Source organism: Nerophis lumbriciformis, linkage group LG06 (genome assembly GCF_033978685.3).
Source record: "Nerophis lumbriciformis linkage group LG06, RoL_Nlum_v2.1, whole genome shotgun sequence".
In the NCBI taxonomy this organism is placed as follows: domain Eukaryota; kingdom Metazoa; phylum Chordata; class Actinopteri; order Syngnathiformes; family Syngnathidae; genus Nerophis; species Nerophis lumbriciformis.
The window spans coordinates 15,114,361-15,138,145 of record NC_084553.2 but is presented as its reverse complement, the minus strand read 5'-3'; the positions used below and the strand labels follow the sequence as shown (position 1 = coordinate 15,138,145).

The window sequence follows — 23,785 nt, the reverse complement described above, 5'->3', positions numbered from 1 at the left end:
ATTGGCAACACTAAATTGGCCCTAGTGTGTGAATGTGAGTGTGAATGTTGTCTGTCTATCTGTGTTGGCCCTGCGATGAGGTGGCGACTTGTCCAGGGTGTACCCCGCCTTCCGCCCGATTGTAGCTGAGATAGGCTCCAGCGCCCCCCGCGACCCCAAAGGGAATAAGCGGTAGAAAATGGATGGATGGATGGTATTTTATTTCCATTATTGCTGTTATATTTTTGCCTAATTGTATTTTATTTCCATTATTGCTGTCATGTGTTTGCTTAATTGTATTTTATTTCCATTATTGCTGTTATATTTTTGCTTGATTGTATTTTATTTCCATTATTGCTGTTAAGGTTTTTCTCAATCGTATTTTTTTTCCATTATTGTTGTTATGTTTTTGCTTAATGGTATTTTATTTCCATTATTGCTGTCATGTTTTTGCTTAATTGTATGTTATTTTTCCCATTATTGCTGTTGTGTTTTTGCCTAATTGTATTCTCATTTTCTGCTGGTAGGGCTTTGTTTTTTAATACATTTTTTTATAATGTTTTTAAATTTTCATTTATTTATATATATATATATATATATATATATATATATATATATATATATATATATATATATATATATATATATATAAATAAATGTATATATATATATATACTTTTTTGGTACATAATTTTTTACATTAGGCTTTTTTGGTCCCCCATATGCACTGCTAGAGTGATTCTGGTGTTTCTGGTTGCGCACAGGTTGAAAAGTAGCAGAATTGTCCCTATTGCATCACACACACGCACACACACACACACACGCTGTGCTTGTTGTCGTGTCGTTGTCGTGGCAACGGGCCGGACGGCTCACACCACAGTGCACCATGCGCTACAGGCCAGAAGCGGGCGGGGGAACACATGCGAGTCAGGCACCACCTACTTGTTACACGGACATGAACAAAGACCACAGAACTGTCCTAGATTGTTCAAATTCTTTTCTGCATCCTTCATGTCCTTATTGATTTGGTCCATCCCCTCTTCGATGCGCTCCAGTTGCTCTGATTACCAACACATTGACATTTTTCCAGCAAAAGAAGGACAGCACATGAGAAGAGAAGAAGGGGATGGGGGAGAAGTCGAGGGAGGACAAAAGGAGAAGAGACAAAAGAGAAAAAGAGACTGTGACAAGAGAGAGACATGAGACATCACCAGCACCATCACCATCACCACCAGCACTGGACAGGCAAGAGCACGCGGCTCCTGGCCGGTACCTACTTTTCAATACACGGGCATATGAGACCGCAGCACTGGCCTATATCTTTTAAATCTTTCTCGGCCTCCTTCAGGTCTGCGTTGACCTTGTTCATGCCCTCCTCCACGCGATCGAGTTGCTCTGGTGAGGACAAAGGCATGAGAGCATGGTCATTGAGGCCTGCTGCTAGCGCCACCTTGCAGAGGGGGTGTGGCCAGGAAGTGCGGGAGGCAAAGCTGCAGCGGCAAGAGAGGTTTTGCGCCCGTTGTCCTGTTTCACCTGCGTCCTCTGGGGCATCAACTTTACTAATTACCATACGTAAACTACTCACATCAACTTTACTTAGTTACCATACGTAAACTACTCACATCAACTTTACTTAGTTACCATACGTAAACTACTCACATCAAGTTCACTTGGTTACGATACGTAAACTACTCACATCAACTTTACTTAGTTACAATACGTAAACTACTCACATCAACTTTACTTAGTTACAATACGTAAACTACTTACATCAACTTTACTTAGTTACAATACGTAAACTACTCATCAATTTGCTTCACCATACAAACTTTTCCATTTACGAACCTTGTCCAAGAGCTAGTTAAATTTGTAAATGGAGGTTGTGTGCAGTAACAAACACCTTTGTCACGTCTTGTCACGTGCTCTTAAAGTTACAGAAACAGTTGCCCGATATTGCAGTCTGTCTAATCACTGTATGCTGTGTCCATATTTACATACTGTCAACAAGATTACTGCGACAGAAACAATGTTGTAATAGACTATATTCAATTGAATAGACATGATACTTAACGTTCGAACTGAGAAACTGTTTTTTTTTTTTTGCAAATAATCATTAACTTTTGTCCTCCTGTTTGAAGCTTTTCAGGTTTAATTCTTTCCCATTCTTGCTTGATGTACAGCTTAAGTTGTTCAACCGTCCGGGGGTCTCCGTTGTGGTATTTTAGGCTTCATAATGCGCCACACATTTTCAATGGGAGACAGGTCTGGACTACAGGCAGGCCAGTCTAGTACCCGCACTCTTTTACTATGAAGCCACGTTGATGTAACACATGGCTTGGCATTGTCTTGCTGAAATAAGCAGGGGCGTCCATGATATTGTTGCTTGGATGGCAACATATGTTGCTCCAAAACCTGTATGTACCTTTCAGCATTAATGGCGCCTTCACAGATGTGTAAGTTACCCATGTCTTGGGCACTAATACACCCCCATACCATCACAGATGCTGGCTTTTCAACTTTGCGCCTATAACAATCCGGATGGTTCTTTTCCTCTTTGTTCCGGAGGACACGACTAACACAGTTTCCAAAAACAATTTGAAATGTGGACTCGTCAGACCACAGAACACTTTTCCACTTTGCATCAGTCCATCTTAGAAGAGCTCATGAAGCCGACGGCGTTTCTGGGTGTTGTTGATAAATAGCTTTGGCTTTGCATAGTAGAGTTTTAACTTGCACTTACAGTTGTAGCGACCAACTGAAGTTACTGACAGTGGGTTTCTGAAGTGTTCCTGAGCCCATGTGGTGATATCCTTTACACGCCTGATGTCGCTTTTTGATGCACTACAGCCTGAGGGATCGAAGGTCACGGGCTTAGCCGCTTACATGCAGTGATTTCTCCAGATTCTCTGAACCTTTTGATGATATTACGGACCGTAGATGGTGAAATCCCTAAATTCCTTGCAATAGCTGGTTGAGAAATGTTGTTCTTAAACTGTTGGACAATTTGCTCACGCCTTTGTTGACAAAGTGGTGACCCTCGCCCCATCCTTGTTTGTGAATGACTGAGCATTTCATGGAATCTACTTTTATACCCAATCATGGCACCCACCTGTTCCCAATTTGCCTGTTCACATGTGGGATGTTCCAAATAAGTCTTTGATGAGCATTCCTCAACTTTCTCAGACGTTTTTGCCACTTGTGCCAGCTTTTTTGAAACATGTTGCAGGCATCAAATTCCAAATTAGCTAATATTTGCCGACGGCGTTTCTGGGTGTTGTTGATAAATGGCTTTCGCTTTGCATAGTAGAGTTTTAACTTGCACTTACAGATGTTGCGACGAACTGTACTTACTGACAGTGGTTTTCTGAAGTGTTCCTGAGCCCATGTGGTGATATCCTTTACACACTGATGTCGCTTTTTGATGCAGTTTCGCCTGCTGGATCGAAGGTCCGTAATATCATCGCTTACATGCAGTGATTTCTCCAGATTCTCTGAACCTTTTGATGATATTACGGACTGCAGATGGTGAAATCCCTAAATTCCTTGCAATAGATGGTTGAGAAATGTTGTTCTTAAACAATTTGCTCACGCTTTTGTTGACAAAGTGGTGACCCTCGCCCCATCCTTGTTTGTGAATGACTGAGCATTTCATGGAATCTACTTTTATACCCAATCATGGCACCCACCTGTTCCCAATTAGCCTGTTCACATGTGGGATGTTCCAAATAAGTGTTTGATGAGCACTCCTCAACTTTCTCAGTCGTTTTTGCCACTTGTGCCAGCTTTTTTGAAACATATTGCGGGTATCAAATTCCAAATGAGCTAATATTTGCCGACGGCGTTTCTGGGTGTTGTTGATAAATGGCTTTCGCTTTGCATAGTAGAGTTTTAACTTGCACTTACAGATGTTGCGACGAACTGTAGTTACTGACAGTGGTTTTCTGAAGTGTTCCTGAGCCCATGTAGTGATATCCTTTACACGCTGATGTCGCTTTTTGATGCAGTACCGCCTGCTGGATCGAAGGTCTGTAATATCATCGCTTACATGCAGTGATTTCTCCAGATTCTCTGAACCTTTTGATGATATTACGGACCGTAGATGGCGAAATCCCTAAATTCCTTGCAATAGCTGGTTGAGAAATGTTGTTCTTAAACTGTTGGACAATTTGCTCACGCATTTGTTGACAAAGTGGTGACCCTCGCCCCATCCTTGTTTGTTAATGACTGAGCATTTCATGGAATCTGCTTTTATACCCAATCATGGCACCCACCTGTTCCCAATTAGCCTGTTCACATGTGGGATGTTCCAAATAAGTGTTTGATGAGCATTCCTCAACTTTCTCAGTCGTTTTTGCCACTTGTGCCAGCTTTTTTGAAACATGTTGCAGCCATCAAATTCCAAATGAGCTAATATTTGCCGACGGCGTTTCTGGGTGTTGTTGATAAATGGCTTTCGCTTTGCATAGTAGTTTTAACTTGCACTTACAGATGTTGCGACGAACTGTAGTTACTGACAGTGGTTTTCTGAAGTGTTCCTGAGCCCATGTGGTGATATCCTTTACACGCTGATGTCGCTTTTTGATGCAGTACCGCCTGCTGGATCGAAGGTCTGTAATATCATCGCTTACATGCAGTGATTTCTACAGATTCTCTGAACCTTTTGATGATATTACGGACTGCAGATGGTGAAATCCCTAAATTCCTTGCAATAGCTGGTTGAGAAATGTTGTTCTTAAACTGTTGGACAATTTGCTCACGCATTTGTTGACAAAGTGGTGACCCTCGCCCCGTCCTTGTTTGTGAATGACTGAGCATTTCATGGAATCTACTTGTATACCCAATCATGGCACCCACCTGTTCCCAATTAGCCTGTTCACATGTGGGATGTTCCAAATAAGTGTTTGATGAGCATTCCTCAACTTTCTCAGTCGTTTTTGCCACTTGTGCCAGCTTTTTTGAAACATGTTGCAGCCATCAAATTCCAAATGAGCTAATATTTGCAAAAAATAACAAAGTTTTCTCAGTTTGAACGTTAAATATCTTGTCTTTGCAGTCTATTCAATTGAATATAAGTTGAAAAGTATTTGCAAATCATTGTATTTTGTTTTTATTTACCATTTACACAACGTGCCAACTTCACTGGTTTTGGGGTTTTGTACATTTTATGAATGCAGTACTCATTTTCCTTTGAAATGCACTTCAGACATGTAATGACAGATCTTTAAAACGATATCAGACAAAGAGGAAAGGGAGAGCAGACAGAAAGAAGGCAGCAAATCGATGGATGTATATCGCTAGCATGTTCAGGGACGTAACGGCGATAGAGCGCTGAGCTATTAAAACTGATTCAAGGTCAGATCTTCACTCAGCCTCTTAAACGGTGATAGCGGCGAGGCCCATTAGCGTGAAGAGGCGTTTTGTCCTCCTTAAATTGTCCTAGTGAGTGCTCCTTCTCTCTAATTGAGCATCTAAAGGGGTTTTATGTTGTCTTTGGGGTTTTGTCCGAGATTGCCACCGCATCACTAAGAGGCGCAACGTGCTGCAAAACATTCCCATCTGCTCGGCGGAGGTGATGAAAAAAAAAAAAAAGCAGATAGACCTTTAAGCACATAAAGACACATGTAGTGTACATGATGTACTGTGGAGACCATCCATCAGCCTTCTACCTCACATCCTCTCACAAGGAACATGCACCACCACATTAACTGCTAGTAAACCTCCACTGATGAAGGTGAAATATCCAAAATGCTTTAAAAAAAATAAAATAAAACTCTCTTCAAAGATCCTCTATATCAGGGGTGCTCACACTTTTTCTGCAGGCGAGCTACTTTTCAATTGATCAAGTCATGGGGATCTGCCTCATTCATATATATAATTTATATTTACTTATTTATGTAATATATGTTTTTGTTAACAAGTTAAAGGTGTTTAATGATAATGCAAGCATGTTTAAGAAATATAGTTAATATTGTTAAAAAATTAAAGGTGTTTAATGATAATACAAGTATGTTTAATACATATAGTTAATATTGTTAACAAGTTAAAGGTGTTTAAAGATAATGCAAGCATGTTTAACACATATAGTTAATATTGTTAACAAGTTAAAGGTGTTTAATGATAATACAAGCATGTTTAACACATAGTTAATATTGTTAATAAATTAAAGGTGTTTAATGATAATACAAGAATGTTTAATACATATAGTTAATATTGTTAACAAATTAAAGGTGTTTAAAGATAATACAAGCATGTTTAACACATAGTTAATATTGTTAACAAGTTAAAGGTGTTTAAAGATAATACAAGCATGTTTAACACATATAGTTAATATTGTTAAAAAATTAAAGGTGTTTAATGATAATACAAGTATGTTTAGTACATATAGTTAATATTGTTAACAAGTTAAAGGTGTTTAATGATAATACAAGCATGTTTAACACATAGTTAATATTGTTAATAAATTAAAGGTGTTTAATGATAATACAAGAATGTTTAATACATATAGTTAATTTTGTTAATAAATTAAAGGTGTTTAAAGATAATACAAGCATGTTTAACACATAGTTACTATTGTTAACAAGTTAAAGGTGTTTAAAGATAATACAAGCATGTTTAACACATATAGTTAATATTGTTAACAAGTTAAAGGTGTTTAAAGATAATACAAGCATGTTTAACACATATAGTTAATATTGTTAACAAGTTAAAGGTGTTTAAAGATAATACAAGCATGTTTAACACATATAGTTAATATTGTTAATAAGTTAAAGGTGTTTAAAGATAATACAAGCATGTTTAACACATATAGTTAATATTGTTAATAAGTTAAAGGTGTTTCAAAATAATACAAGCATGTTTAACACATATAGATTCCTTTCTTTCACGAAGACAAGAATATAAGTTGGTGTATTACCTGATTCTGATGACTTGCATTGATTGGAATCAGACAGTGGTGCTGATAACATCCGCATTTTCGAATGGAGGAGAAAAAAAGTCCTCCTTTCTGTCCAATACCACATGAAAGTGGTTGGTTTTTGGCATCTTATTTGTCCAGCTTCCGTACTCCTTTGTATACACTTTACAAGAAATACATTGTCGGCAAACTCCGTAGCTTGCTAGCTTGTGCACGCCAGCTTTCTGAGACCCTTATTTTGTTAGCGCAGGCAGGATGAAGCAGAGCTTTTATTGTGCAACTGTGCAGTCGGTCTTTGGAGTTTTGACGACAGGTACGGCGCCAGAGTCTGTTGAAATAAAGTGTTTCTCGCCTTCCAGTCGGTAATTTTAATGAGCTGGCAGCAGCCAGCGTCATCTCAGAAGACCCTCGGGTGCCGTGAATGTCAATCAAGTGACGAAAGTGACGTCATAGTGAAGATTTATGATCGCTCATTTTTAGGACAATTTTTTTAATGCCTGGCTGGTGATCGACTGACACACCCTCCGAGATCGACCGGTAGCTCGCGATCGACGTAATGAGCACCCCTGCTCTATATAAAATAGCACTCTGCTGTTGTTGTGGACCTAGTGCAAAAACTCTAGTCAAATATTCTTTAGACTCTGATATTTTTTAAGTTTAATAAAAAAAAATAAAAAAAAATAGATCCTCTATAAGACAGGAGCAATCTGCTATTTTTTCTTTTTAGAAATCTCCTACAAAAACACCAGTCAAAGATCTTCGACATGCCAGGAGCACTCACTGTTTTTTACACAACCAAATGCAAAAAGGCTGATCAAAGATATTTTATATATCAGGAGCACTCTGCTACTTTAAGAAATCTACTACAAAAAAATCTAGTAAAAGATCCTCTATAAGACAGGCGCACTTGCTATTTTTAACACGATCTAATGCAAAAACACTAGCCTATGAGCCTCTATATGACAGGAGCACGGCACTATTTTTAAAAGTCTACTACAAAAAAAACTTTGTCAAAGAGCCTCTATATGACAGGCACAGTGCACTTGCTACTTTTAACACAATCTAATGGGAAAACAAACCTAGTCATAGATCCTCTATTTGACAGGAGCACTCAGCCAGTTTTAATAATCACCTACAAAATCGCTCGTCACAGATCCCCTATATGACAGGAGCACTCTATTTTTAAAAGTCTACTACAAAAAACACTATAGTCAAATAACTAATGGACAGACACTAGTCAAAGATCCTCTATATGGCAGGAGCAATTTGCTATGTTTAAAAGTCTACTGCAAAAAACACTAGTCAAAGACCTTTAATACGACAGGAGCACTTGCTATTTCTACCACAATCTAATGAAAAGACACTAGTCAAAGATCCTCTATACGACAGGAGCACTCTGCTATTTAAAAAAATCTACTGCAGAAAACACTAGTCAAAGATCTTAAATACGACAAGAGCACTTGCTACTTTTAACACTATCTAATGGAAAGAAACTAGTCAAAGATCCTCAATACGACAGGAGCATGTGCAATTTCTAACACTATCTAATGGAAAGACACTAGTCAAAGATCCTCTATACGACAGGAGCACGCTTCTGATTTTAAAAGTCTACTGCAAAAACACTAGTCAAAGATCCTCAATACGACAGGAGTATGTGCTATTTTTAACACTAGTGAATGGAAAGACACTAGTCAAAGATCCTGTCCTATTTTTAAAAGTCTACTGCAAAAAAACACTAGTCAAAGATCCTTCAATACGACAGGAGCACTTGCTATTTTTAACACTAGCTAATGGAAAGACACTAGTCAAAGATGCTCTATATGACAGGAGCACTCTGCTATTTTTAAAAGTATACTGCAAAAAACAATAGTCAAAGATCCTCAATACAACAGGAGCACTTGCTATTTTCAACACTATCTAATGGAAAGACACCAGTCAAAGATGCTCTATATGGCAGGAGCAATTTGCTATGTTTAGAAATATGCAACACAAGCAGTAGTCAAAGATCCTTTATAAGACAGGAGCGCTTGCTATTTTGAACACAACATAATGCAGCACTCGTAGTCAAAGATCCTCTATATAACAGGAGCAATCTGATTTTTTTAAAACTACGTAGACACTTGCCAAAGATTTAACAGGAGCACGTTGCTAGTTTTAGAAATCCACTACAAAAATGCCAGTCAAAGATCCTCTGTAGGATAAGAGTCCTCTGTAGTAGAGATTTACGACAAACCCACTAATCATAGATCCTTTATAAGACAGGTGCACCTGCTATTTTTAACACGACCTGATGCAAAAACGCTGATCAAAGACGTTTTATATGTCATGAGCTCTTTGTTGTTTTAATGCGCTGCAAAAAAAAAGAAGCGAGTCGAATCTAGGTAACACTATCAGTTTTCTGTTTTTCAGAAAAGAACATATCAAACAAAGATCCTATATATTACAAAAGTACTAGACTGTTTTAATCACCTGCTGTAAAACACTAGTCAAAGATGCTCTATATGACAGGAGCACTATGCTATTTTTAAAAGTCTACTGCAAAAAACACTGGTCAAAGATCCTTAATACGACAGGAGCACTTGCTATTTTTAACACTATCTAATGAAAAGACACTAGTCAAAGATCATCAAAACGAAAGGAGTACGTGCTGTTTTTAACACAATCTAATGAAAAGATACTAGTCAAAGATCCTCAATACGACAGGAGCACTTGCTATTTTTAACACAATCTAATGAAAAGACACTAGTCAAAGATCCTCAATAGACAGGAGCACGTGCTATTTTTAACACAATCTAATGAAAAGACAATAGTCAAAATCCTCTAGACGACAGGAGCACTTGCAATTTTTAACACATTCTAATGAAAAGACAATAGTCAAAGATGCTCTATATGACAGGAGCACTCTGCTATTTTTAAAAGTCTACTGCAAAAAACACTGGTCGAAGATCCTCAATACGACAGGAGCACTTGCTATTTTTAACACAATCTAATGAAAAGACACTAGTCAAAGATCCTCAATAGACAGGAGCACGTGCTGTTTTTAACACAATCTAATAGAAAGACACTAGTCAAAGATCCTCAATACGACAGGAGCACTCTGCTATTTTTAAAAGTCTACTGCAAAAAACACTAGTCAAAGATTCTCAATGCGACAGGAGCACTTGCTATTTTTAAAAGTCTACTGCAAAAAACACTGGTCGAAGATCCTCAATACGACAGGAGCACTTGCTATTTTTAACACAATCTAATGAAAAGACACTAGTCAAAGATCCTCAATACAACAGGAGCACTTGCTATTTTTAACACAATCTAATGAAAAGACACTAGTCAAAGATCCTCAATACGACAGGAGCATGTACTGTTTTTAACACAATCTAATAGAAAGACACTAGTCAAAGATCCTCAATACGACAGGAGCACTCTGCTATTTTTAAAAGTCTACTGCAAAAAAACACTAGTCAAAGATTGTCAATACGACAGGAGCACTTGCTATTTTTAAAAGTCTACTGCAAAAAACACTAGTCAAAGATCCTCAATACGACAGGAGCACTTGCTATTTTTAACACAATCTAATGAAAAGACAATAGTCAAAGATGCTCTATATGGCAGGAGCACTCTGCTATTTTTAGAAATATGCAACAAAAGCAGTAGTCAAAGATCCTTTATAAGACAGGCGCGCTTGCTATTTTTAACACAACCTAATGCAGCACTACTAGTCAAAGATCCTCTATATAACAGGAGCCAAAGATGTATTAATAGGAGCACATTGTTAGTTTTAGAAATCAACTACAAAAACGCTAGTCAAATATCCTCTATAGATAAGAGTCCTCTGTAGTAGAGATCTACTACAAACCCACTAATCAGAGATCCTTTATAAGACAGGTGCACCTGCTATTTTTAACACGACCTGATGCAAAAATGCTGATCAAAGACGTTTTATATGTCAGGAGCTCTTTGTTGTTTTAATGCGCTGCAAAAAAAAAATACAAGTCGAATCTAGGTAACACTATCAGTTTTCTGTTTTTTTTTAGAAAATAACATATCAAAGATCCTATATATTAGAAAAGTGCCAGACTGTTTTTAAATCACCTGCTGTAAAACACTAGTCAAAGATCCTCTATACGACAGGATCGCAACTGCATAAACGCTAGTCAAAGATCCTCTAAATGCGCTCATGTTTTAGTCAAAACTATTTTTAAAAGTCTACTGCAAAAAACCCTAGTCAAAGATCCTCAATGTGACAAGAGCACGTGCTATTTCTAACACAATCAAAGAAAAAGATACTAGTCAAAGATCCCGTATATGACAGGAACACTGCTATTTTTAACCCTATCTAATGGAAAGACACCAGTCAAAGATGCTCTATATGGCAGGAGCAATTTGCTATGTTTAGAAATTTGCAAAACAAGCAGTAGTCAAAGATCCTTTATAAAACAGGCGCGCTTGCTATTTTTAACACAACCTAATGCAGTACTACTAGTCAAAGATCCTCTAACAGGAGCAATCTGATTTTTAAAAAGTAGATGCTTGCCAAAGATCTTCTATTTAACAGGAGCATGTTGCAAATTTTAGAAATCCACTACAAAAATGCTAGTCAAAGATCCTCTATAGGAAGAGAATAGTCAAAGATGCTCTATATGACAGTAGCACTCTGCTATTTTTAGAAATATGCAACACAAGCTGTAGTCAAAGATCCTCTATATAACAGGAGCAATCTGATTTTTTAAAAACTACCTAGACACTTGCCAAAGATTTAACAGGAGCACATTTAATCTACTTGTTCATTTACTGTTAATACCTGCTTACTTTTAACTTGTTCTATCTACACTTCTGTAAAAATGTAATAATCACTTATTCTTCTGTTGTTTGGATGCTTTACATTAGTTTTGGATTATACCACAAATGTGGGTATCAATCCGATACCAAGTAGTTCCAGGATCATACATTGGTCATATTCAAAGTCCTCATGTGTCCAGGGACATATTTCCTGAGTTTATAAACATAATATGAATTAAAAAAAAATGAAAAAAGATTTTGTGATGCTAAAAAATATCGATGTAATCATAGTAGTATCGACTAGTACTCTCCTGTACTTGGTATCATTACAGTGGATGTCAGGTGTAGATCCACCAATGGTTTGTTTACATTGTGACGCCGGTGAGCTACGGTGTATAGTGAAGCATGTTTAGCTATTCCTCGTCCTGCAGTGATAATGATACTTGTAAGAAAAGCACCTCTTCCTGAGGGCGTTTCAGTGTTATAACTTCACCTTTATTGTTAGTTTTTAAGCCAAAATGCGTCCGTTCTCCCTTTTCTGTCTACACACTGTGTCAGCGAAGCATGTTTAATATAAACAGTGTGATTTATAACAATTAGGGAGGTTTGTGTCATGTTTATCCTCCTACAGCAGGGGTCGGCAACCCGCGGCTCCGGAGCCGCATGCGGCTCTTTGATCACTCTGATGCGGCTCAGCTGCATACTTGCCGACCCTCCCAATTTTCCCGGGAGATATCCGGATTTCAGTGCCTCTCGCAGAAAACTCCTGAGATTAATATTTTTCAAATTTCACCCTAACAATAATAATAAGGGCGTGCCATGATGGTACAGCATTCAGCACCCTCTACAATATGTACAAACAGCATGCCAGCCCACCCTTTTGTTGTATGCATTTTCTACTTGCACATGTCAGTGACAGCAAGGCATACTTGGTCAACAGCCACACAGGTTACACTGACGGTGGCCATATAAAATAACAGGAGCAATCTGATTTTTTAAAAACTACCTAGACACTTGCCAAAGATTTAACAGGAGCAAATTTCTGGTTTTAGAAATCCACTACAAAAACGCTAGTCAAAGATCCTCTACAGATTAGAGTCCTCTGTAGTAGAGATCTACTACAAACCCACTAATCAGAGATCCTTTATAAGACAGGTGCACCTGCTATTTTTGCAAAAATGCTGATCAAAGACGTTTTATATGTCAGGAGCTCTTTGTTGTTTTAATGCGCTGCAAAAAAAACACAAGTCGAATCTAGGTAACACTATCAGCTTTCTGTTTTTTTTAGAAAAGAACATATCAAAGATCCTATATATTAGAAAAGTGCTAGACTGTTTTTAATCACCTGCTGTAAAACACTAGTCAAAGATCCTCTATAGGACACGATTGCTGTGCGGTTTTTAGAGAGCAACTGCATAAACGCTCGTCAAAGATCCTCTACGTGCGCTCATGTTTTAGTCAAAGATCATCTATTTAACACACCCTTGTACACTAAGCACCACACGCTGGGTGGTGTTCTTGTTAGTTTATCAGGCGTGACAAAGCAATGACCTACATTCCATTTTAGCAAACAAGCGCTCACACTTGAAGCGATGGCGGCGGTAAGAAGGAAAGAGGAGGAAGAGATGACAAATGCACAAAGAAGAGCTGCAGTCGTCTCCAGGTGATGAGGTTGGGAGGTAAAAGTGTCGCGCAGAGGAAGAAGACGATGATGACGAGGCGTAGGAGCCATTAGCGCAGAGAGGGCAAAGGTCATTGACAGCTGGGAATTGATTTTTGTAAGCTGGAAAAAAACAATCTTTTTGTCAACAAACATGACATAATCATCACACCTAAGTATGACTTCCTGTTTCCTGTGTAATCCTGTTGACTGTGCAAGGCAAGCTCATGGTGACCCAAGACTTTTGCACCATGACCTGCTTTTAACAAGGTGGTCACACACTAACTTAGAACATTATACACTAGGCAGAGTTACAACCTGCCAGACAAAAGTCAGGAATTAGTAGCACTTATGACCAGGAAGGCAAGTAAAAACTGTCATGTTGATCCAAATGATTAAAGTCGATTTTTATGAATTGAATCTGTATTTTTTTAGCTTAACAAAAAAATACTGTAAAATATTATAATCTTTGCTATAATACTACATTATGATGATAATACACAACATAATTGCTAGACGTGAACACTTTTCCCAGTACCGATTATTAACCTTATTATTAACGCTAATAGATCTAATAGAGAATGTTTACTGTAATATATATATATATATATATATATATATATATATATATATTAACGCTAATAGATCTAATAGAGAATGTTTACTGTATATATATATATATATATATATATATATATATATATATATATATGAATAAATATCAATATAACATTTTATTTATATACGTTTTGCTAAATGTATATAAATAACTTTATTAATGGTATTATATGATGATTATTTACAGTATATATAGATAACAAACGTCATATATGTATAATAAACATCATCTAATACCGCTATTAAGGTTAGACCGTTAATAAAAAGGTTATATATATATATATATATATATATATATATATATATATATATATATATATATATATATATATATGAATAATTATTAATATAACACATTTATATATGTTGCGCTAAACATATATAAATAATCTTATCCACGACTAACCTTATTATTAACGGTATTAGATGATGTTTATTATATACATATATATATATATACACACACACACACATATATATGTATATATAAATATACTAAACATATTCTAATATCGTTAATTATATTTTATATATATATATATATATATATATATATATACATATATACAGTATATGTACATAATAAACATAATCTAATACAGTTAATAATAAGGTTATTTATATATGTTTAGCGCAACGTATATATTTGTTATGTTATTATTAACGGGATTGGATGATGTTTATTATATACATATACTTTATGTGTATATAATAAACATAATCTAATAAAGTTAATTATAAGGTTGAACTTTTAATAAGATGATGTTTATTATAAATATATACAGTATATACTGTATATAGATAATAAACATCATATATATAATAAACATCATCTAATACCGCTAATAATAAAATTAGACTGTTAATAATACAGTTATATATATATATAACTGTATTATTAACAGTTTTATATATACATATATGTATATATAATATAATATATATATAATACATATACATAATATATATATACATACAGTATATTTAATATCATCTAATACCGTTAATAATAAGGTTATTTATATATGTTTAGCGCAACGTATATACATAAAATTGGTTATGTTATTATTAATGGTATTAGATGATGTTTATTATATGCATATACTGTGTATATATAAACATAAATCCCTGTATATATAAAATAAACATAATCTAATACCGTTGATAATAAGGTTGTACTGTTAATAATCATATTGTTTTTTATTACACATATACATATACATACAGTATATACTGTACATAGATAATAAACGTCATATGTATATATATATATATATATTTATATATATATATATAAGATATATATATATATATATATATATATATATAAGCTAGTTACTTATATAGTTAGCATATATATATATATATATATATATATATATATATATATATATACTGTAACTCATGTCGCAACATATACATCTGTGGCTTATAGTCCGGTGTGACTAATATGTGGGGGAAAAAAATAAAATTCTAAAATTTTGTGGGTGCGGCTTATGTGCTGGTGTGCTCTACCCAGCAGGTACAAGACATTGACACAATGTTGATTCCACATACATGTCCTTTAAAACTGACTTTTGAAGCAACGTTGCAAAATAGTTGTATTTGTAAATTGAAACAATGTTGGTGTCTAACGTTGGATCCACGTTGTTGGTAGGGAAATTATAAGATTTCAATGGTCGACTTAAACGTCACAACCCGACATTGTATTTGTGTTGTAAAGTATTGGTTGGAAAATGAACATAATTCAATGGTCAAATCAACATCAGAACCCAGCATTGATTAAATGTAGTCAAAAAGCATGTTTAGTTAAGTTTGAGTTGCTCAACATCAGGACTGGTGTTGTCCCGATACCAATATTTTGGTACCGATACTTTTCAGTACTTTTTGATACTTTTTGTAAATGAAGGTGATCACAAAAAAATTGCATAATTGGCTTTATATTAACAAAAAATCTTAAGGTACATTAAACATATGTTTCTTATTGCAAGTTTGTCCTTAAATAAAATAGTGAACATACAAGACAACTTGTCTTTTATTAGTAAGTAAACAAACAAAGGCTCCTAATTTAGCTGCTGACATATGCAGTAACATATTGTGTCCTTTATCATTCTATTATTTTGTCAATATTATAAAGGACAAGCGGTAGAAAATGAATTATTAATCTACTTGTTCATTTACTGTTAATACCTGCTTACTTTTAACTTGTTCTATCTACACTTCTGTAAAAATGTAATAATCACTTATTCTTCTGTTGTTTGGATGCTTTACATTAGTTTTGGATTATACCACAAATGTGGGTATCAATCCGATACCAAGTAGTTCCAGGATCATACATTGGTCATATTCAAAGTCCTCATGTGTCCAGGGACATATTTCCTGAGTTTATAAACATAATATGAATTAAAAAAAAATGAAAAAAGATTTTGTGATGCTAAAAAATATCGATGTAATCATAGTAGTATCGACTAGTACTCTCCTGTACTTGGTATCATTACAGTGGATGTCAGGTGTAGATCCACCAATGGTTTGTTTACATTGTGACGCCGGTGAGCTACGGTGTATAGTGAAGCATGTTTAGCTATTCCTCGTCCTGCAGTGATAATGATACTTGTAAGAAAAGCACCTCTTCCTGAGGGCGTTTCAGTGTTATAACTTCACCTTTATTGTTAGTTTTTAAGCCAAAATGCGTCCGTTCTCCCTTTTCTGTCTACACACTGTGTCAGCGAAGCATGTTTAATATAAACAGTGTGATTTATAACAATTAGGGAGGTTTGTGTCATGTTTATCCTCCTACAGCAGGGGTCGGCAACCCGCGGCTCCGGAGCCGCATGCGGCTCTTTGATCACTCTGATGCGGCTCAGCTGCATACTTGCCGACCCTCCCAATTTTCCCGGGAGATATCCGGATTTCAGTGCCTCTCGCAGAAAACTCCTGAGATTAATATTTTTCAAATTTCACCCTAACAATAATAATAAAGGCGTGCCATGATGGTACAGCATTCAGCACCCTCTACAATATGTACAAACAGCATGCCAGCCCACCCTTTTGTTGTATGCATTTTCTACTTGCACATGTCAGTGACAGCAAGGCATACTTGGTCAACAGCCACACAGGTTACACTGACGGTGGCCATATAAAATAACTTTAACATTCTTACTAATAAAGCGCCACACTTTGAACCAAAACCAAACAAGAATGACAAACACATTTCGGGAGAACATCTGCACCTTAACACAACATAAACACAACAGAACAAATACCCAGAATCCCATGCAGCCCTGACTCTTCCGGGCTACATTATACACCCCTGCTACCACCAAACCCCGCCCACCAAATTTTGTGGCTCCCATTGATGTCTTTGATTTGTGAAACTGGTCAAAATGGCTCTTTGACTGGTAAAGGTTGCTGACCCCTGTCCTACAGAAACCATATTAACACAAAAAATATATATATTTTTCCCCCCTCATCTTTTTCCATTTTTCATACATTTTTGAAAAAGCTCCAGAGAGCCACTAGGGCGGCGCTAAAGAGCCGCATGCGGCTCTAGAGCCGCGGGTTGCCGACCCCCGGTCTAGGTGGTTCTCCTGAAACTTTCAGTAAAACTTGAAAATATTCCAAAACTGTCTTGACGGTCCTTACTCAGCATATATGTCATCTAAAGGACTTGGGATTGACCAGTAAGATTAGATTCCCTTGGAGGAAGAACTGGTCCGACGCAACAGGACCTAAGTCAACAAGTTCCCAACGTTGTTTCAATGTCTTGTTTCTGCTGGCTGGAGTCCAGCAAACACGGTCATTTCAAAGCTTGATTAAGGTTAATAGGAATAACTGAAATGTTACTAAAGTGACCTCAAAATGTGTGTTTTCTACTAAATAATGTGCTTTTTGTACAAAATCCTCCTAAATTGAGACTGAGAGTTTAAGCTGGGCTCGTGCTGGCAGAAAGCGGATAATGTGTAAATAAACGTCAAGCCTTGAGGAGAACATGAAGTGGAATGCAGCAGAAGACAAAAGGACTCACCTCCCTGCTCATCCAACATGACCAGAGTCCTGATGCCGGCATCTTTACTCTGGCAGCCGCGCAGGGCAAAAGACGGCAGGAAGGCGAAGAAAAGAGAGAAGAAGAGGAAAGTCAACAAAAGGGGAATAGTGACTTCAAAGGAAAGCCATGATTCATATTGGAGATGGAATGGAAGACATGAGTTTAGATCAGGGGTGAAGTCAAGTATATTTATACAGCGCTTTTCTCTAGAGACTCAAAGCGCTTTTACATGGTGAAACTCACTACCTAAGTTACATTTAAACCAGTGTGGGTGGCAGTGGGAGCAGGTGGGTCAAGTGTCTTGCCCAAGGACACAGCAGCAGTGACTAGGATGGAAAAAGTGGGGATCGAACCTGGAACCCTAAGGTTGCTGGCACGGCCGCTCTACCAACCGAGCTATGCTGCCCAAAGTTCGGTTCGGGGGTTATTTGCGGCCTACAGCTCGATTTCTATTGCCCCGTGACACATTCCAAATACAGAATAAACACGTCCTGGATTAAAACATTACACAAACATTCACAAATTTACTGGACTAAACCATCTGGACCAAACTTATTGGTCTAAACCACCTGTACCAAACTTACTGGACTGAACTATCTGGACCAAACTTACTGGACTGAACTATCTGGACCAAACTTACTGGACTAAACCATCTGGACCAAACTTATTGGACTAAACCACCTGTACCAAACTATCTGGACCAAACTTACTGGACTGAACTATCTGGACCAAACTTACTGGACTAAACCATCTGGACCAAACTTACTGGACTAAACCACCTGTACCAAACTTACTGGACTAAACCACCTGTACCAAACTTACTGGACTGAACTATCTGGACCAAACTTACTGGACCAAATTTACTGGACTAAACTATCTGGACCAAATTTACTGGATTAAACCAACTGGACCAAATTTACTGGACTAAACCATCTGGACCAAACTTACTGGACGAAACCATCTGGACCAAACTTACTGGACTAAACCACCTGTACCAAACTTACTGGACTAAACCATCTGGAGAAAACTTACTGGACTAAACCATCTGGACCAAACTTACTGGACGAAACCATCTGGACCAAACTTACTGGACTAAACCACCTTTACCAAACTTACTGGACTGAACTATCTGGACCAAATTTACTGGACTAAATTATCTGGACCAAATTTACTGGATTAAAGCAACTGGACCAAATTTACTGGACTAAACCACCTGTACCAAATTTACTGGACTGAACTATCTGGACCAAATTTACTGGACTAAACTATCTGGACCAAATTTACTGAACTAAACCACCTGTACCAAACTTACTGGACTAAACTATCTGGACCAAATTTACTGGACTAAACTATCTGGACCAAATTTACTGGATTAAACCAACTGGACCAAATTTACTGGACCAAACCATATGGACCAAACTTACTGGACTAAACCGTCTGGACCAAACTTACTGGACTAAACCATCTGTACCAAACTTACTGGACTGAACTATCTGGACCAAACTTACTGGACTAAATCATCTGGACCAAATTTACTGGACTAAACTATCTGGACCAAATTTACTGGATTAAACCAACTGGATCAAATTTACTGGACTAAACCACCTGTACCAAACTTACTGGACTAAACCACCTGTACCAAATTCACTGGACTGAACTATCTGGACCAAATTTACTGGACGAAACCATCTGGATCAAACCACCTGTACCAAACTTACTGGACTGAACTATCTGGACCAAATTTACTGGACTAAACTATCTGGACCAAATTTACTGGATTAAACCAACTGGACCAAATTTACTGGACTAAACTATCTGGATCAAACTTACTGGATGAAACCAATTGGACCAAACTTACTGGACTAAAGCATCTGGACCAAAACTTACTGGACTAAACCAGTTTGACCAAACTTACTGGACTAAACCTTCTGTACCAAATTTACTGGACTAATCCAGTTTGACCAAATTTACTGGACTAAACATACTTGACTGAACTATCTGGACCAAATTTACTGGACGAAACCATCTGGACCAAACTTAATGGACTAAACCACCTGTACCAAACTTACTGGACTGAACTATCTGGACCAAATTTACTGGATTAAACCAACTGTACCAAATTTACTGGACTAAACCACCTGTACCAAATTTACTGGACTGAACTATCTGGACCAAATTTACTGGACTAAACTATCTGGTCCAAATTTACTGAACTAAACCACCTGTACCAAACTTACTGGACTAAACTATCTGGACCAAATTTACTGGACTAAACTATCTGGACCAAATTTACTGGATTAAACCAACTGGACCAAATTTACTGGACCAAACCATATGGACCAAACTTACTGGACTAAACCGTCTGGACCAAACTTACTGGACTAAACCATCTGTACCAAACTTACTGGACTGAACTATCTGGACCAAACTTACTGGACTAAATCATCTGGACCAAATTTACTGGACTAAACTATCTGGACCAAATTTACTGGATTAAACCAACTGGATCAAATTTACTGGACTAAACCACCTGTACCAAACTTACTGGACTAAACCACCTGTACAAAATTCACTGGACTGAACTATCTGGACCAAATTTACTGGACGAAACCACCTGGATCAAACCACCTGTACCAAATTTACTGGACTGAACTATCTGGACCAAACTTACTGGACTAAACTATCTGGACCAAATTTACTGGATTAAACCAACTGGACCAAATTTACTGGACTAAACTATCTGGATCAAACTTACTGGATGAAACCAATTGGACCAAACTTACTGGACTAAAGCATCTGGACCAAAACTTACTGGACTAAACCAGTTTGACCAAACTTACTGGACTAAACCTTCTGTACCAAATTTACTGGACTAATCCAGTTTGACCAAATTTACTGGACTAAACATACTTGACTGAACTATCTGGACCAAATTTACTGGACGAAACCATCTGGACCAAACTTACTGGACTAAACCACCTGTACCAAACTTACTGGACTGAACTATCTGGACCAAATTTACTGGATTAAACCAACTGGACCAAATTTACTGGATTAAACTATCTGGATCAAACTTAATGGATTAAACCAATTGGACCAAATTTACTGGACTAAACCAGTTTGACCAAACTTACTGGACTAAACCTTCTGTACCAAACTTACTGGACTAAACCAGTTTGACCAAACTTACTGGACTAAACCATCTGGACCAAACATACTGGACTAAACTATCTAGACCAAACTTACTGGACTAAACTATCTGGAACAAACTAACAGGATTAAACCAACTGGACCAAACTTACTGGACTAAACCATCTGGACCAAACTTACTGGACTAAATTAGTTTGACCAAACTTACTGGACTAAACCATCTGGACCAAATTTACTGGATTAAACCATCTGGACCAAACTTTCTGGACTAAACGATCTTGACCAAATTTACTGGACTAAACCATCTGTATCAAACTTACTGGACTAAACCACTGGATCAAACTTACTGGACTAAACTATCTGGACCAAACTTACTGGATTAGACCAACTGGACCAAATTTACTGGACCAAATTTACTGGATTAGACCAACTGGACCAAATTTACTGGACCAAACCATCTGCACCAAACTTACTGGACTAAACCGTCTGGACCAAACTTACTGGACTAAACTATCTGGACCAAACTTACTAGACTAAACCACCTGGACCAAACTTACTGGGCTAAACTACCTCGACAAAACTTACTGGACGAAACCATCTGGACCAAATTTACTGGGCTAAGCCACCTGGACCAAACTTACTGGACGAAACCATCTGGACCAAACTTACTGGACTAAACCACCTGAACCAAACTTACTGGACGAAACCATCTGCACCAAACTTACTGGACTAAAATATCAGGACCAAACTTACTGGACTAAACCATCTGGACCAAACTTACTGGACCAAACCATCTAGGCCAAACTTACTGGACTAAACTATCTGGACCAAACTTACTGGACTAAACTACCTGGAACAAACTTACTGGACTAAACCATCTGGACTAGCCAAAACCTTCCAGACTAAACCTTATGGACAGAACCACCAATTATGAACTTTACTAGGTGCGACTTGACATAGAGTAGTTGTTGTTTAGGTATTTACTAAGTGCTGAATCCACACTCTACCTCCAGCGTCCCCCAGGCAAGTTGTGTGGAACCCGTGACCTACAATGGTTTTGAGGGCATGACCTTCTGGACTGAGCCTTTGACCTGAACATGAACAAAACAAGCTGCATGCGATCTACTGATGAATTCTCAAAAGTTCTATTTTCTACATCTTTTCCCGTAACTTTGTTGTGGTCCTTGGCAATGCTTCAAGAAGACCGTGTTCCCTGGTGGAGATGCTCACTGGGCCGGTACCACATATTTGTTGATGAAGCAACAGTCAAGTGGGATTTGTGTTACTAGTGCGCACTACTTCATGTGTACCACACAAAGACACACTTCATTAGGCAGACTGTGTGTTTGCAACAACAACAACATCAACATCTTCTTGCTCTCCATAATCTCCCACAGATATCCAAGTCCAGGGGCCACTAGCTTCATGCATCAGTTTTTTTGGACCCGGGCACAATCTGACCTTCGCGGGATGATGCATGGAGACCAGATCCGCGAGGTTGGTCGTGTCACTGATACTGATACTCTCTTCTGTCACGCTGCCAGGGGCTAATGATCACTCTCACTGTAAATGTGGATGGTGTACTATATTTCTAAGGTACCATGGTAACCATCAGCGATGGGCCTACAATCGAAAGTGCGATATTTATTGCAGTATCATACACACATTGAATCATGGTAGTACCATGGTATGGTATCTTGGTATAGTATATTAGTATTAAAAACAATGAATAGAATCATGGTAGTACCATGGTATGGTATCTTGGTATAGTATATTAGTATTAAAAACAATGAATAGAATCATGGTAGTACCATGGTATGGTATCTTGGTATAGTATATTAGTATTAAAAACAATGAATAGAATCATGGTAGTACCATGGTATGGTATCTTGGTATAGTATATTAGTATTAAAAACAATGAATAGAATCATGGTAGTACCATGGTATGGTATCTTGGTATAGTATATTAGTATTAAAAACAATGAATAGAATCATGGTAGTACCATGGTATGGTATCATAGTATAGTATATTAGTATTAAAAACAATGAATAGAATCATGGTAGTACCATGGTATGGTACCATGATGAATAGAATCATGGTATGATGTCATGGTATTATCATGCTACGGTATAGTATTGTGTTATAGAATCATGGTATAGTATTATGCATGGAATCCTATAATATCATGATATGGATTGTATATATCATGTTATGGTATCCTAGTATAGTATCATGGTATGGTATCATCAGTACAGTATCATGATAAACTGATTAACAACCAGCACTGATGTCATGCTTGTTTAGCCACAAGGAATCATGGGAGTTCAAAGACTTTGTCACACACACAGCTAGAGGACAGGATGTGTCTTAGTGGGCCAACTGGCATTAAGTGTTGTGATGACATCGTGTCTTTATGCTTGGCTAGTCAACACACACACACACACACACACACAAACATGCACACACGCAAACAAACACAAACACACTCACCCACGCATACACAAACACGCATTCACAAACGAAACGTGCTATTTTGACAAGGAATAATAAATCTATGTATATATATATATATATATATATATATATATATATATATATATATATATATATATATATATATATATACATACACATACACACGCA

The 23,785-nt window shown here is 37.2% G+C and overlaps 1 protein-coding gene across 2 annotated transcripts in view; it reads right to left on the bottom strand.

Moving 5' to 3' along the window:
• LOC133608521 (synaptosomal-associated protein 25-A-like) overlaps nucleotides 1–23,785 on the bottom strand; it is a 95,472-nt gene that overhangs the window by 20,855 nt on the left and 50,832 nt on the right. The window contains exons 4-5 of one of the 2 annotated variants that reach the window (XM_061963806.2): nucleotides 17,971–18,019; nucleotides 1,257–1,374 (exon numbers count right to left, since the gene is read on the bottom strand). In XM_061963806.2, coding sequence (XP_061819790.1) covers nucleotides 1,257–1,374; nucleotides 17,971–18,019 — 167 coding nt within the window. Of the gene's footprint in view, nucleotides 1–921; nucleotides 1,040–1,256; nucleotides 1,375–17,970; nucleotides 18,020–23,785 lie in introns of both variants that reach the window. The other variant, XM_061963805.2, reaches the window with a different exon arrangement.